The sequence below is a fragment of the Bos javanicus genome, unplaced genomic scaffold, assembly GCF_032452875.1.
Source record: "Bos javanicus breed banteng unplaced genomic scaffold, ARS-OSU_banteng_1.0 tig00001600_1, whole genome shotgun sequence".
In the NCBI taxonomy this organism is placed as follows: domain Eukaryota; kingdom Metazoa; phylum Chordata; class Mammalia; order Artiodactyla; family Bovidae; genus Bos; species Bos javanicus.
This window is the reverse complement of record NW_026893620.1, coordinates 353180-369454: the sequence shown is the minus strand read 5'-3', so window position 1 is coordinate 369454 and position 16275 is coordinate 353180. Positions and strand designations below refer to the sequence as shown.

General features: G+C 39.3%; 1 protein-coding gene across 2 annotated transcripts in view; it reads left to right on the top strand.

The window, feature by feature from the left end:
- The window catches only part of LOC133243936 (ATP-binding cassette sub-family C member 4-like), a 590639-nt gene that overhangs the window by 315073 nt on the left and 259291 nt on the right, over positions 1-16275 (top strand). For both annotated transcript variants that reach the window (XM_061410637.1, XM_061410638.1), the window contains one exon: positions 14727-14882. In XM_061410637.1, coding sequence (XP_061266621.1) covers positions 14727-14882 — 156 coding nt within the window. The remainder of the gene's footprint in view (positions 1-14726; positions 14883-16275) is intronic.

Here is a 16275-nt window from a genome sequence, read left to right as displayed (position 1 = left end):
AAGGCCATATAATTTCTGTCCTTTATCGAGCCCATGTTTGCAGGAAATGTTCCCTTGGTATCTCTAATTTTCTTGAAGAGATCTCTAGTCTTTCACATTCTGTTTTTTTTTTTTTTTTTCCCTCTATTTCTTTGCATTGATCGCCAAGGAAGGCTTTCTTTTTTTTTTTTTTTGGAAGGCTTTCTTATCTCTCCTTGCTATTCTTTGAAACTCTGCATTTAGATGCTTATATCTTTCCTTTTCTCCTTTGCTTTTTGCTTCTCTTATTTTCACAGCTATTTGTAAGGCCTCCCCAGACAGCCATTTTGTTTTTTTGCATTTCTTTTCCATGGTGATGGTCTTGATCCCTGTCTTCTGTACAATGTCACAAATCTCTGTCCATAGTTCATCAGGCATTTTATCAGATCTAAATCTATTTCTCACATCCACTGTATAATCATAAGGGATTTGATTTAGGTCATACCTGAATGCTCTAGTGGTTTTCCCTACTTTCTTCAATTTAAGTCTGAATTTGGCAATAATGAGTTCATGATCTGAGCCACAGTCAGCTCCCAGTCTTTTTTTTGCTGACTGTGAGAGCTTCTCCATCTTTGGCTGCAAAGAATATAATCAATCTGATTTCTGTGTTGACCATCTGGTGATGTCCATGTGTAGAGTCTTCTCTTGTGTCGTTGGAAGCGGGTATTTGCTATGACCAGTGTATTCTCTTGGCAAAACTGTATTAGCCATTACCCTGCTTCCTCCCATAAGACTTCCTTTTGCATTCCAGTCCCCTATAATGAAAAGGACATCTTTTATGGGTATTAGTTCTAAAAGGTCTTGTATACCCTTAGTGTCTTATATACTCTTTTAAGATAGCATTTATGGTACACCTATGATCATAGCAGCCAAAAGTTGGAAGGAGCCAAATCCTTACAATGAAGTATTAATCAGCCTTTAAAAGGAAGAAAATTCTGACCTATGGATAAACCTTGATGACATCTTGCTAAATGAAATAAGCCAGACACAAAAGAAATGAATACTCTCATTCCATTTATGTGAGATTCCTAGAGTAGTCAAATCCAAGAAGACAGGAAATAGTATGATGGTTTCCAGGGACTGGGGAAGGGGGAAATGGGGAGTTGTTTGTTAATGGGTAAGAATTTCAGTTTTATGAGGCAAAAAAAAAAAAAAATTGACAAGCTTGGTTGCACAGCAATGTGAATGTACTGAACACCAAACTATCCACTTAAAAATGGTTAAATGGTTAAATTTTATGTTATGTGAATTTCATCATAATTAAAAGATAGCACCTGTGGCATGCTTTGTAATTTGGGATCTGCATTTCATAGTACTTTGAGGCTTTTTAAAATCAGGGAGCATCTTGTTTTCATCTTTGTCCCCAGAGAGTAGCATTCTACAGGGCATAGAGAGGGTGCTGAGGGACTGCTGGTTGTGAGGGTGAGTGAGTAACACAGGTATGAACAAGTGGAAACCAACACACACACACACACATGACAACTCCGTACATAACTGAAAGAACTGCTCTTTAAAACTCTTACCACCCCAGACCCATCTAATGGCTGTAGCTGTGATTTAATGAATGAAACCCTTGTAACATGAAAGAATATTCAACGTAATGCCCGAACGCTACCCAGGGAGCAGCTTCAGTTAGTCACAGGGCAAAAACTCCCTCCTAATTATCTCCAGTTTCAGTGTAGGTCAGGAAAAATGTGAACTGCTGTGTCAGGAAAACATTAACCACAGCTCTTGATATAATCTTTTCCCTGAGAGCACTGTAGGTGGTGTTTACTTACTCTCAGACAATGTGTCTGTCAGATTTTCTGTTGTAAATGTAATTCTGTTAACCTGCACTTGTCTTAAATTTTCCCCAAAGCCATAAAATATGACTCATCTAAAATACTCTGTAGTACAACTTAGGAACATAACAGATTCTTATTCTTCCTTCTAAAACCTGAAAATCATGGGATTGAGATTCTAAAATGTTTGAGGGAAAATTGAATTTGGAGACTGAATTAATAACTGCGGTAACTTGACTTTTGATCTGTGCCTTGGTCCACTCTCAGTATCACTGTTAGCTTCATTTCTGTGTTTGGAAATGATACCCAGGCAGTGTGTTCATGAAATGATTTCACCCCACCTGTGTATAGCCCAGATTCCCTCTCCTGCTCACCTGTCCCAGCCCTCATCACTCCAGGACAATCCTTTGGTGTTGGATTTGATTGAGAGAGGCTGATTTTTGCGGGGGTCGGTGGGGGGATGGTGGGCAGGGGACTTGGGAGTGAGCCAGCCCAGAATAAGTGGGGCTTTATTCTCTTTCCCTTATTTCCTCTTCTGTCCTGATTTCTGGAAGTTAGTCAATAGGAAAGTATAGTAGGTGCTATGCAGGATTTTAATTCACAGAAGAAATAGCAAGTAAAAATAAGGAACTAGGACTCCCCTGGTGGTGCAGTGGATGAGAATTTGCCTGCCAGTGCAGGGGACACTGGTTCAATCCCTGATCTGAGAAGATTCCACATGCCGCAAAGCAACTAAGCCCTGCACCACAACTGCTGAGCCCCTGTGCCACAACTACTGAAGTCTTTGCTCAGCATCAGTAGAAGCCCCCTCAGTGAGAATCCCGTGCACTGCAACAGGGAGTAGCCCCTACTCATCACAACTAGACAGCTCTTCCAAGGCAATCAGGACCCAGCATAAAACATAAAAGCCAAACATAAAAGCCAACGTGAGATAAATAGGACCCTAGACTTCCTGGTTAGAGTCTGAAAACAGGCTACATTTTTCATTTAGATGATTTTGTGGTTGATTTGATCATTTTAGAGAATCCTGGGCAATAAAGTATTTTCCAGCTCTCGAGGTAGATTGATTTTGCTTTGTTTTTGCTCACAGCTATTATTTGGATGATACACTTTTACAGATGCTTATTAGTAGACCATGCTATAATGTGCAAAAATATTAGTTTCCTAAATTTTCTCCTTTTTTACACAATATTTTCTTAAAATCCCCTCTCTTCACTCCCAGATTGGCCCACTTCTCCTGCTGGCTTCCTAATTCCTTGTGACTCAAACTGTGGTGCCAGAGCCAGCAGCACCTACATCTCCTGGAGCTTCTTAGAAATGCAGAATCTCAGGTTCACCTAGACCTCTTGACTCAGAATTGCATCTGAACATGACCTCCTCATTTCTCTCCCATGGGCAGTTTTTGATGAGTGATAACCTGTGATTTCCAAGAAATGTCCTTTGACAATTTGAAATTGAACTCAAGAATTCCCAAGTCTCTGTTGCGACTAAGCAGGAGGCTCTAAAATGTTCTGTGCCACTAGATTTACTTTCTAGTAAATTTACTTTCATGCTCTATAAATTGGACCTTTACATTATAATTTAATTCTGTGTGATTCCACCACATCATTTGTGTCTTTCCAGGGGAGTCTATCTTCATCACAGGCAGTTTTCATCCTGCTGTCTGTCTTTCCCCATATCAGCCTCGTGCAGGAACTGGAGGGATTTCTCATAGGCTCGGCCCTGCCTGGACCTGGAGTTAGAGTCAGCCCCATGTAGCAGTGTATATGTAGCTCTTTCACCACCTGATGTGATCAAAAGTGAGTCTTGCTGCCACAAACAGGACATGAGTTCTGTTTGGCCTGTTCCACAGGTACCATGTGTCTCACTTAGCTGCAAGTTTCTCTCTCAATCCGGCTGTGGGTGCTGGTTCTTTCTGCTGACAGCTGGTCTGCCTGCCCTCAGGTACCCTCTTTGTTCCCACTCACCACAAATATGCCTGTGTCCATGTCAGGCTTTAACTATCTGGCCATAAGATCTCTATGGTAGGCCTGTTCCTTTAACTCCAACTACACCTCTTCCCACTATCTCTGTTCTAGCTACACAGAGACGTGATAAGGTTATCAGGCCATCCAGGGGATAAGGAGGCCCATCAGCAGATGGAAAAGAGGCCAAAAGATGTGGATTTGAGTCCCATCCTGCTACTTATGGGCTCTGATATTTCAACCAGACTAATTCATGAATCTAAGCTTCAATCTTTTCTTGTGCAAAATGAAAGTGATAGGATTGATGTAGGGTTGATGAAAAACTTAAACAAGATAAGACATGTGAAGCACCCAGAATAACTGCTTAGACAAAAATGGTCATTATTTTCATAGGGTGTAAAATGACCTTGAGGAAAGTAGGGAAAACCACTAGACCATTCAGGTGTGACCTAAATCAAATCCCTTATAATTATACAGTGGAAGTGAGAAATAGATTTAAGGGACTAGATCTGATAGACAGAGTGCCTGATGAACTATGGAATGAGGTTCATGACATTGTACAGGAGACAGGGATCAAGACCATCCCCATGGAAAAGAAATGCAAAAAAAGCAAAATGGCTGTCTGGGGAGGCTTTACAAATAGCTGTGAAAAGAAGAGAAGTGAAAAGCAAAGCTGAAAAGGAAAGATATTCCCATCTGAATGCAGAATTCCAAAGAATAGCAAGGAGAGATAAGAAAGCCTTCCTCAGCGATCAATGCAAAGAAATAGAGGAAAACAACAGAATGGGAAAGACTCGAGACCTCTTCAAGAAAATTAGAGATACTAAGGGAATATTTCATGCAAAGATGGGCTCAATAAAGGACAGAAATGGGATGGACCTAACAGAAGCAGAAGATATTAGGAAGAGGTGGCAAGAAGACACAGAAGAACTGTACAAAAAGATCTTCACGATCCAGATAATCACGATGGTGTGATCACCTACAGCCAGACATCCTGGAATGTGAAGTCAAGTGGGCCTTAGAAAGCATCACTATGAACAAAGCTAGTGGAGGTGATGGAATTCCAGTTGAGCTATTTCAAATCCTGAAAGATGATGCTGTGAAAGTGGTGCACTCAATATGCCAGCAAATTTGGAAAACTCAGCAGTGGAAAAGGTCAGTTTTCATTCCAATCCCAAAGAAAGGCAATGCCAAAGAATGCTCAAACTACCACATAATTGCACTCATCTCACACGCTAGTAAAGTAATGCTCAAAAATCTCCAAGCCCAGCTTCAGCAATACGTGAACAGTGAACTTCCAGTTGTTCAAGCTGGTTTTAGAAAAGGCAGAGGAACCAGAGTTCAAATTGCCAACATCTGCTAGATCATCGAAAAAGCAAGAGAGTTCCAGAAAAACATCTATTTCTGCTTCATTGAATATGCCAAAGCCTTTGACTGTGTGGATCACAATAAACTGTGGACAATTCTGAAAGAGATGGGAGTACCAGATCATCTGACCTTTTTCTTGAGAAACCTATATGCAGGTCAGGAAGCTACAGTTAGAACTGGACATGGAAGAACAGACTGGTTCCAAATAGGAAAAGGAGTACGTCAAGGCTGTATATTGTCACCCTGCTTATTTAACTTATATGCAGAGTACATCATGAGTAACGCTGGGCTGGTGGAAGCACAAGCTGGAATCAAGATTGCCGGGAGAAATATCAATAACCTCAGATATGCAGATGACACCACCCTTGTGGCAGAAAGTGAAGAACTAAAGAGCCTCTTGATGAAAGTGAAAGAGCAGAGTGACAAAGTTGGCGTAAAGCTCAACATTCAGAAAATGAAGATCATGGTATCTGGTCCCATCACTTCATGGCAAATAGATGGGTAAACAGTGGAAACAGTGTCAACCTTTATTTTTCTGGGCTCCAAAATCACTGCAGATGATGATTTCAGCCATGAAATTAAAAGACACTTACTCCTTGGAAGCAAAGTTATGACCAATCTAGACAGCATATTAGAAAGCAGAGACATTACTTTGCCAACAAATGTCCATCTGGTCATGGCTATGGTTTTTCCAGTGGTCATGTATGGATGTGAGAGTTGGACTGTGAAGAAAGCTGAGCACCAAAGAATTGATGCTTTTGAACTGTGGTGTTGGAGAAGACTCTTGAGAGTCCCTTGGACTGCAAGGAGATCAGTCCTGGGTGTTCATTGGAATGACTGATGTTGAAGCTGAAACTCCAGTACTTTGGCCACCTCATGTAAAGAGCTGGGCTTATTTGATGCTTTTGAACTGTGGTGTTGGAGCAGACTCCTGAGAGTCCCTTGGACTGCAAAAGGATCCAACCAGTCCATCCTTAAAGAGTTCAGTCCTGGGTGTTCATTGGAAGGACTGATGCTAAAGCTGAAACTCCAATACTTTGGCTACCTCATGTGAAGAGTTGACTCATTGGAAAAGACCCTAATGCTAGGAAGGATTGGGGGCAGGAAGAGAATGGGACAACAGAGGATGAGATGGCTGGATGGCATCACAGACTTGATGGACATAGGTTTGTGTAGACTCTGGGAGTTGGTGATGGACAGGGAGGCCTGGCACGCTGCAATTCATGGGGTCGCAAAGAGTTGGACACGACTGAGCGACTGAACTGAACTGAAAATGACCTTAACCGCTTATACTGTGGAAGGTGTTGTCTGTTCCATGAGAATGAGGTGTTGGACATTTGAAGTTGTGTTTATAGCTATAGGATCCATCTGCTGTACCTTTCTCTGTCTGATTTATCTTATACCTAAATAATATGGTAATAGATTTTCCATAAATTTCTCTGGCCTGAATTAAAATTCTCAGCTCGCAGTGGAAATTTCTTTGTCTCAGGACACCACAGGTAATACAAATATGGTAAAGTCAAATACAATATATTTCCTGATGTCAACATATACAGTCTAGTTGAAGAAACAAAAAAAAATGACTATGTTAGCTTTATAAACTAGGAGGTCATGATTTTTATAGACATTAATAAAAAATGACATAACATCTGTAAGGGTTGGGACAAGCCCACATAAGGGGACAGGGAGAGCATTTCCAAGGAATTAGGCATGTGAGCCAGACTTAGTGGTGTGTGGTTAGGTCTTCAGCAGGTGAAAATGCATGTGGAAGGCATTCTGGGAGGTGGGACCAGCATAAGCAAAAGCATGATGCCCTGATCCAGTGAATAAAGAACCAGACACCTGCAAAGCATTCAACAAAAGGAAATACCAGGTGGGTAACACACATTTTTTCATTCGACCCTCACAACTACCTAGTGATGCCAAGGAAGCTGACTCATGTATATGAAGGATAGAGAGGTTAGAGAGGACAGTTTTGTAAAAGAGACATCTTGACGTGGAGTGATGGGCCCTGAGCTAGCATTCAGGAGTTTAATCTAAGAAGTAAGAGCACATGGACCAGGGTGGGCAGGTGCGGGATAAGCAGGGAGCCAGAAGCTGTTGCATCTCTAGTACGATTCTTGGGAAAGTGATTCAACTTTTTGGAATCAAACTGATGTCAATTAAAACAAAGCTCAAACACCTGGATTTGTGAATGTGCAGGGCAATGGGTGGGAGTAAAAAATGGTATCATACTTCTGGAGGGTAGGTTAGCAGCTTAACAGCTTCCTCTGAAAATCTTCATGCTTTGTTGTTGTTGTTCAGTCACCTAGTCGTGTCTGACTCTTTGCCACCCCATGGACTGACCACACCAGGCTTCTCTGTCCCTCACTATCTCCTGGAGTTTGCCCAAGTTCATGTTTATTGTACCAGTGATGCCATCCAGCCATCTCATCCTCTGTCATCACCTTTTCCTCCTGCCTTGAATCTTTCCCAGCATTAGTGTCTTTTCCAATGAGTTGACTCTTTGTGTCAGGTGGCCAAAGTATTGGAGCTTCAGCATCAGTCCTTCCAATGAATATTCAGGACTGATTTACTTTAGGATTGAATGGATGATCTCCTTGCTGTCCAAGGGATTCATACTTGCTGTCCAAGGGGTTTATACTTGACTCTCAGCAATTTCACATCAGAGAATTTATGTGAGAAAATGATTAAGGTTGTTTGCAAAGATTAAGTTTCAGGGATATTTAACACAGAGTTATTTATGACAGCTTACTATTTGATGCAGTCATAGAGGATTTGTTAAATAAATGATCGCATGTACTATAATATTATACAATCATTAAAGTAAATATCTTAATGAAATACTAAATGAAAACACATATAACAGTATGTTCACTTTATTTTTTTAATTTTATTTTATTTTTAAACTTTACAATATTGTATTAGTTTTGCCAAATATCGAAATGAATCCACCACAGGTATATCTGTGTTCCCCATCCTGAACCCTCCTCCCTCCTCCCTCCCCATACTCTCCCTCTGGGTCGTCCCAGTGCACCAGCCCCAAGCATCCAGTATCGTGCATCAAACCTGGACTGGCGACTCGTTTCATACATGATATTATACATGTTTCAATGCCATTCTCCCAAATCTCCCCACCCTCTCCCTCTCCCACAGAGTCCATAAGACTGATCTATACATCAGTGTCTCTTTTGCTGTCTTGTACACAGGGTTATTGTTACCATCTTTCTAAATTCCATATATATGCATTAGTATACTGTATTAGTGTTTTTCTTTCTGGCTTACTTCACTCTGTATAATAGGTTCCAGTTTCATCCACCTCATTAGAACTGATTCAAATGTATTCTTTTTAATGGCTGAGTAATATTCCATTGTGTATATGTACCATAGCTTTCTTATCCATTCATCTGCTGATGGACATCTAGGTTGCTTCCATGTCCTGGCTATTATAAACAGTGCTGCGATGAACATTGGGGTACACGTGTCTCTTTCCCTTCTGGTTTCCTCGGTGTGTATGCCCAGCAGTGGGATTGCTGGATCATAAGGCAGTTCTATTTCCAGTTTTTTAAGGAATCTCCACACTGTTCTCCATAGTGGCTGTACTAGTTTGTATTCCCACCAACAGTGTAAGAGGGTTCCCTTTTCTCCACACCCTCTCCAGCATTTATTGCTTGTAGACTTGGATCGCAGCCATTCTGACTGGCGTGAAATGGTACCTCATAGTGGTTTTGATTTGCATTTCTCTGATAATGAGTTATGTTGAGCACCTTTTCATGTGTTTGTTAGCCATCTGTATGTCTTCTTTGGAGAAATGTCTATTTAGTTCTTTGGCCCATTTTTTGATTGGGTCATTTATTTTTCTGGAGTTGAGCTGTAGGAGTTGCTTGTATATTTTTGAGATTAGTTGTTTGTCAGTTGCTTCATTTGCTATTATTTTCTCCCATTCTGAAGGCTGTCTTTTCACCTTGTTAATAGTTTCCTTTGTTGTGCAGAAGCTTTTAAGTTTAATTAGGTCCCATTTGTTTATTTTTGCTTTTATTTCCAATATTCTGGGAGGTGGGTCATAGAGCATCCTTCTGTGAGGTATGTCAGAGAGTGTTTTGCCTATGTTCTCCTCTAGGAGTTTTATAGTTTCTGGTCTTACGTTGAGATCTTTAATCCATTTTCAGTATATTTTGTGTATGGTGTTAGAAAGTGTTCTAGTTTCATTCTTTTACAAGTGGTTGACCAGTTTTCCCAGCACCACTTGTTAAAGAGATTGTCTTTAATCCATTGTATATTCTTGCCTCCTTTGTCAAAGATAAGGTGTCCATATCTGCGTGAATTTATCTCTGGGCTTTCTATTTTGATCAGTATTTCTGTCTTTGTGCCAGTACCATACTGTCTTGATAACTGTGGCTTTGTAATAGAGCCTGAAGTCAGGTAGGTTGATTCCTCCAGTTCCATTCTTCTTTCTCAAGATCGCTTTGGCTATTCGAGGTTTTCTGTATTTGCATACAAATTGTGAAATTATTTGTTCTAGCTCTGTGAAGAATACCGTTGGTAGCTTGATAGGGATTGCATTGAATCTATAAATTGCTTTGGGTAGTATACTCATTTTCACTATATTGATTCTTCCAATCCATGAACATGGTATATTTCTCCATCTATTAGTGTCCTCTTTGATTTCTTTCACCAGTGTTTTATAGTTTTCTATATATAGGTCTTTAGTTTCTTTAGGTAGATATATTCCTAAGTATTTTATTCTTTCCGTTGCAATGGTGAATGGAATTGTTTCCTTAATTTCTCTTTCTGTTTTCTCATTATTAGTTTATAGGAATGCAAGGGATTTCTGTGTGTTGATTTTATATCCTGAAACTTTACTATAATCATTGATTAGTTCTAGTAATTTTCTGGTGGAGTCTTTAGGGTTTTCTATGTAGAGGGTCATGTCATCTGCAAATAGTGAGAGTTTTACTTCTTCTTTTCCAATTTGGATTCCTTTTATTTCTTTTTCTGCTCTGATTGCTGTGGCCAAAACTTCTTTAATCCCATTTTGTTTAAATATGTGAACTTGTGTCTTTAAGATCACATACAAAAAAAATACAACAGCAGTAAAAAAACACATACAGAAGCTTAGAAAGTAAAAACATCATCTTAAGAATGTGTTTTTCAGAGTTCTAGGGTATAGCTAGTATTTATTTACTTTTTAAATTCATTTGCACTGATTATGATTAAGGAAAGAGTTTATTTTAATTTACTTTTTAAACACTGTGAGCCTGGAAAAGAAGTAATGAGAGTCAAATGGGGAAGACGGATGAAGGGGTTGCTTTGTGTGGAGCATTGTGGGTTGATTATGTTGCATTTGATGTGTGAAGAGAAATCCAGGAGCAAGTGTCTAACAAGTGTCATCATCAGAGACCAACCTGGTTGGAAAAACAGAAAGGGGCCATTGCAAAACAAATAACAGAAGATTTTCTCCAAGTATCTTTATAATTTTACTTATTTATTTTTGGCTGTGCTGGGTCTCTGTTGCTGCTCGAGCTTTTCTCTAGTTGCTGCGTGTAGACTTCTCATTGTGGTGTCTTCTCTTGTTAGGATCTTGGGCTACAATGTTCAAGGGCTTCAGTAGCTGTGGACTGTAAGCTCAGGCCTGTAGTTGTGGTTGCCAGGTTCTAGAGCGCAGGCTCAATAGTTGTGGCTCATGGGCTTAGTTGCTTTGCAGCAGGTGGGATTCTACTGGACGAGGGATTGAACACATCTCTCCTGCATTGGCAGGCAGATTCTTTCCCACTGAGCCACCAGGGAAGCCCTCCAAGTATGTTTAGATTGAAGAATGTAAGCTTACTGATACTGGTGATACTCTCCATGGGCAACTGGTAAAACCCTTTGGTTACCCAGATAAGACATTCAGACTATAGCTTTGATGACTGAATAATAGGAATAATCAGAGTCAGATTTTCTTTGAGTTGCCTTTTTCTTTTTGGGGGCCTGTGGCCACACACCATGTGGTATCTTATTTCCCTGACTGGGGATTGAACCCACGCTTTCTGCAGTTTAAGAACAGAATCTTAACCACTGGAATGCCAGGGAAATTCCCTGTTTTTTTAGTTCTCTTTGCTGGAGTTTGGAACACACAGTCCTGTGGTCATGAGCAGTCCTCAGTGCCCCTGCATATCTCAGCCCATTTACCCAAAGTTTACAGATGTTCCTGTTTGCACAGATGGATCAGTTTCAGTAGAGCTGATAATGTGGGAACATACAAATATTCTCACAGATTAGTTCTCACCTATGTCCTGATGTGTGTTGATTTATGTATGAGGACATGCAGAAATACAGGCACACCTATTGTATTGTGCTTCACAGATAATGCTTTAAAAAAAAAACAAATTGGACATTTATGGCAACGCTGTGTCAGGCAAGGACATCGACACCACTTTTCCTACAGCATATGCTCACTTCATGTTTCTCTGTCACATTTTGATAATTCTTGCAATATTTCAAACCATTTCATTATTATTATATTTATTATTCTGATCCGTGATCAGTGGTTTTTAATGTTACCCTATAAATGCTCAGATGATTAGCATTCTTTTAGCAGTAAAGTATTGAAAATAAAGGTATGTGCATTTTTATATATAATGCTATTGTACATCATTAGACTATAGTATAGTATAAACATAACTTTTATTTGCATAGAGAAACAAAAAATTCATATATCTTGCTTTATTTTGATATTCACATTGTTGAGGTAGTCTGGAGCCAAATACAAAATATCTTTGAGGCCTGCTTGTACACAGAACAGATGAGCCATATATATACACACTACAACCTGCCTGTATGCAGAGAATGGCCCATCTATATTCTATGAATTAGGGTTAATCATAAAGTACAAAATGTCCTGAGAAGCCTATATGCTGATCAAGAAGCAACAGTTAGAACTGGACGTGGAACAACAGACTGGTTCAAAATTGGAGAAGGGGTACTTCAAGGCTGTATATTGTCACCCTGCTTATTTAACTTATATACACAGCACAACATGCGAAATGCTGGGCTGGATGAACCTCAAGCTGGAATCAAGATTGCCAAGAGAAATGTCAATAACCTCATATATGCAGATGACACCACCCTTATGGCAGAGAGTGAAGAGGAATTAAGGAGCTTCTTGATAAAGGTGAAAGAGGAGAGTGAAAAAGATGGCTTAAAACTCAACATGCAAAAAACGAAAATCATGGCATCTGGTTCTATCCTATCACTTTATGGCAAATAGATGGGGAAACAATGGAAACAGTGATAGACTTTATTTTCTTAGGCTCCAAAATCACTGTGGACGGTGATTGCATCCATGAAATTAAAAGATGCTTGCTTCTTGTAAAAAAAACTACAACAAACCTAGACAGCATATTAAAAAGCAGAGATATTACTTTGCTGACAAAGGTGCGTATAGTTAAAGCTATGGTTTTTCCAGTATTGATGTACAGATATAAGAGTTAGGTCATAAAGAAGTCTGGGCACTGAAGAATTGATGCTTTTGAACTGTGGTGGTGGAGAAGATTCTTGAGAGTCCCTTGGACAGCAAGGGGCTCCAACCAGTCCATCCTAAAAGAAATCAGTCCTGAATATTCATTCGAAGAACTAATGCTCAAACTGAAGCTCCAGTACTTTGGCTACCTGATGTGAAGAGCTGCTTCATTCGAAAAGACCCTGATGCTGGGAAAGACTGAATCAGGAGGAGAAGGGGATGACAGAGGATGAGATGGTTGGATGGCATCCCCAATTCAGTGGACATAGTTTGAGAAAACTCCAAGAGATAGTGAAGGATAGGGAATCGTGGCATGCTGCAGTCCTTGGTGTCACAAAGAGTCGGACATGACTGAGTGACTGAACAACAATAAAATGTCTTATATTCATTGTATTATCTTTATAAGATAATAAAATTAGCTAAACCCACGTTTCTTATGTTTAATCTCTATAAAGATAAATTCATTTTTGAAATGCCATGATTTATTTGACAGACTAAGATTTGAAACTTTAGAAGTATTCAAATCAGAAAACATGAAAAGTTCCAAGCATTTTGATTATATTGCTCAGAAAGATTTAGTTGTTCTTTTTTTAAACACATGAGTTTTAAAACTACTGATTTATAAATGATACAAGCACATCATACACTCTCATCAGTTCCAGATTCTAAATAGAGATGTAAATCATCTCTTGGAAAGCTTCCTTCAGGGAATTCGCAGTTGGGCTTCCCTGGTGATTCAATGGTAGAGAATCTGCCTGCAAGGCAGGAAACCTGGGCTCCATCCCTGGGTCAGGAAGATCCCCTGGAGTAGGAAATGGCAACCCACTATAGTATTCTTGCCTGGAGAATTCCATGAGAGGAGCCTGGCGGGCTACAGTCCATGGGGTCGCAAAGAGTCAGACACAACTGAGTGACTAATACTTTCTTTTACTATAAAATTCATTGGTGAAAAAGGCCAGTTTCTGCATATATATTTGAATGTGGTTTTATTCCTTACCAGCATGTTACCTGCATTATATTGATTCTTTAATCTTACTGTTTATATACTTAATTTCTTTCTGCTTTTGTTTTTAATAAATAGACTGACACTTGACATGTATTTTTCCAAGGTTTAGTTGCAAGTATTAATGTATTAATACAAAGCCTTTTGAAATGCTCTGATAAAAGGTCCCATGTAAACAGCAAACACTGTTGTTGTTTATCTCATTATGTGCATTTTGTCTACTGGCCTCTGTCTTTCAAGACTGAGACCTGCATTTTATATTTGAAGATGTTTCCTTTCAAGATAGAATATAATTAAGATATTTAATATCAGGAAGTGATTTCATTTTTCTACTAAAGAATAATTTCTCTTAAATAAATGACATATCCCTGAGAAAGTGAGTACTTTTTGTGTATAACACTTCTGATTTGACTAGTCGAGATCTCTGTAAAATTTTCCATGTAAATCTCAAGGTCAAATTACCCAGGGAGTAAAAGCTGACTTCTTATGGACCACTTAGGAGACTGCTAGTTTTTCACTGCAGGCAGATTATTTTTCAGGTCTTCTTCCTTCACTTGTGAATGTTAGTTACACACACATACACACCCCACACACACACACACCACATACACATACATGTCTCTCCCTTTAACATACCACATAATGGATACTATGTGATAATTTCAGAAAACAAACAATTTTCTGCATATTAAGCATTTATTCAGGGAAATCTGAATAAAATTGCCTGACATTTTTAGAAGGCATGAAAATCACTATAGTTTATGTTGTGTATTCTTAGGATGATGGTGATCTTAATCAGGGACATTTGTGAATTTCTGTCATTTTTGGTTGCCACAATTTGGGGGTTGCATCTGGTGTCTAGTGGGTTCATGGCTACTGTCAATCATCATACAATATACAGGACAGGCCCCCAACCCCTCAACAGTGAATTGTGAATTGCCTGGTCCAAAATATCAGTAGGGCCATGCTTGAGAAACTTACAGACTACTGTTTATATATAATAGAATTTTTAAGATTCATCTTCAACAATCAGGGTTCTCCTGGGTTTTGTGCCTCCTGTTAATCCTTCATCCCCCTGGGTCTCTTTACAGTATGGCATCGTGGGAAGAACAGGAGCTGGAAAAAGTTCCCTCATTGCTGCCCTTTTTAGGTTGTCAGAACCTGAAGGTGACATTTGCATTGATGACATCTTGACAACGTATATTGGACTGCACGATTTAAGGAAGAAAATGTCAGTTGCACCTCAGGTAGGCACAGCAGAGCATTCTCACAGGTTCTTTTTATAAGGCATTTAAGTTTAAGTGCTTTAATTTGATTTTTTTTCAAATTAAGTGAATGAGGTGATTATTTTTTTCCCAATAGAGCATATTTTTAGCAGAAGGTATTTTCAACAGACACTTTCATCAGATACCATGTTTCATTTTTTTGTTCATTTGTCAGTTTTGTGTGCGTGTGATTTAATAACTTACTGAGATAGATTTCTGGACTCAGACTTCCTCAGTTTCCATAGTTTTATCTGCTGATAATCACATAATTCTGAGAAGGATAAACTGTTTGTTTAGTGCTGGAGAGTTTCCTGTAGGGAAACATAAATTTTATTAATAAGTGTCTTACAGATGTAATTTTACTGTAGGAAATAAGGATATCTTTTCAAAGGTGATTATCTCCTTGGAGAACTTTCTGTGAAATTGTGGGGCTTTGAAAAGTATAGGCTATATAGATGCTTTGGGGAGATTTTGATGATTTAGCTATTAATGAATAATTTTCACCTGGGAGGCAAGACAGAATAGTGAGGAAGAGCAGGGGACTCAGAATTCTGTTCCTATGAACCTCAGTTTTCTCTGTCTTACAAGGCAGCTAAGAGTACCAGCCTCTTAAACTATGGTGAAGACAAAATAGGTCGGTGAGTGTGAAGTGCTTCATGTAGACCCATATGTCCCTGTTGTGATGGTGGAGTATTGAATTGGCCATCTCTTCCTGGGCTCTGATTCTTTTGTCTTCTTCTTCTGAAAGAAGTATAACTTTCAGGGAAAGTTTTGGAGACTGGACTATGTGCACAGTAGACACTCCTATCATTCCTTGTGGTTCATTCACTCAATATAATTCTGTGATATATACTGTGAAATTACTATCCTCCAGGTATATAGCCAAGGGCAACATATGCCCTGTGTCCTTATATATCATCTTGTCCTCTGCTTTGACAGATTTGTGATTTCTTTTAAAAAATTTGAGTTTTTACTTATATATTCGGTAATCACCTGCCCATCAAAGGAAACTCAGTAAAATACCCTCTTGAGATGAGGAACAGAGAAGAGATGAGAAAAAAAGAGCCAGGCAAATGTGCTTCCTGGAATGTGGGTGTAATGTGTCCTGAAATACCTGTTTATCAGGAAGTATGTACAACGTGGCACCCAAAGGAAGGCGAATGTGGACTTGGGCTACCTACCCATGGCCTTTAAAATACCTGAAATTACTCTAAGTAGTTTTGAAACCAAGATATTCTTTTCAGACTCTAGTGAATGCCACCCCACACCCCTTAAGATGTCTGCTATCAAAGAAAAGAGAGAGAAAAAAATAAAGTTACTAGTGTTGGCAAGGATGTAGAGAAATTAGAACCCATGTTTATTGCTGATAGGAATG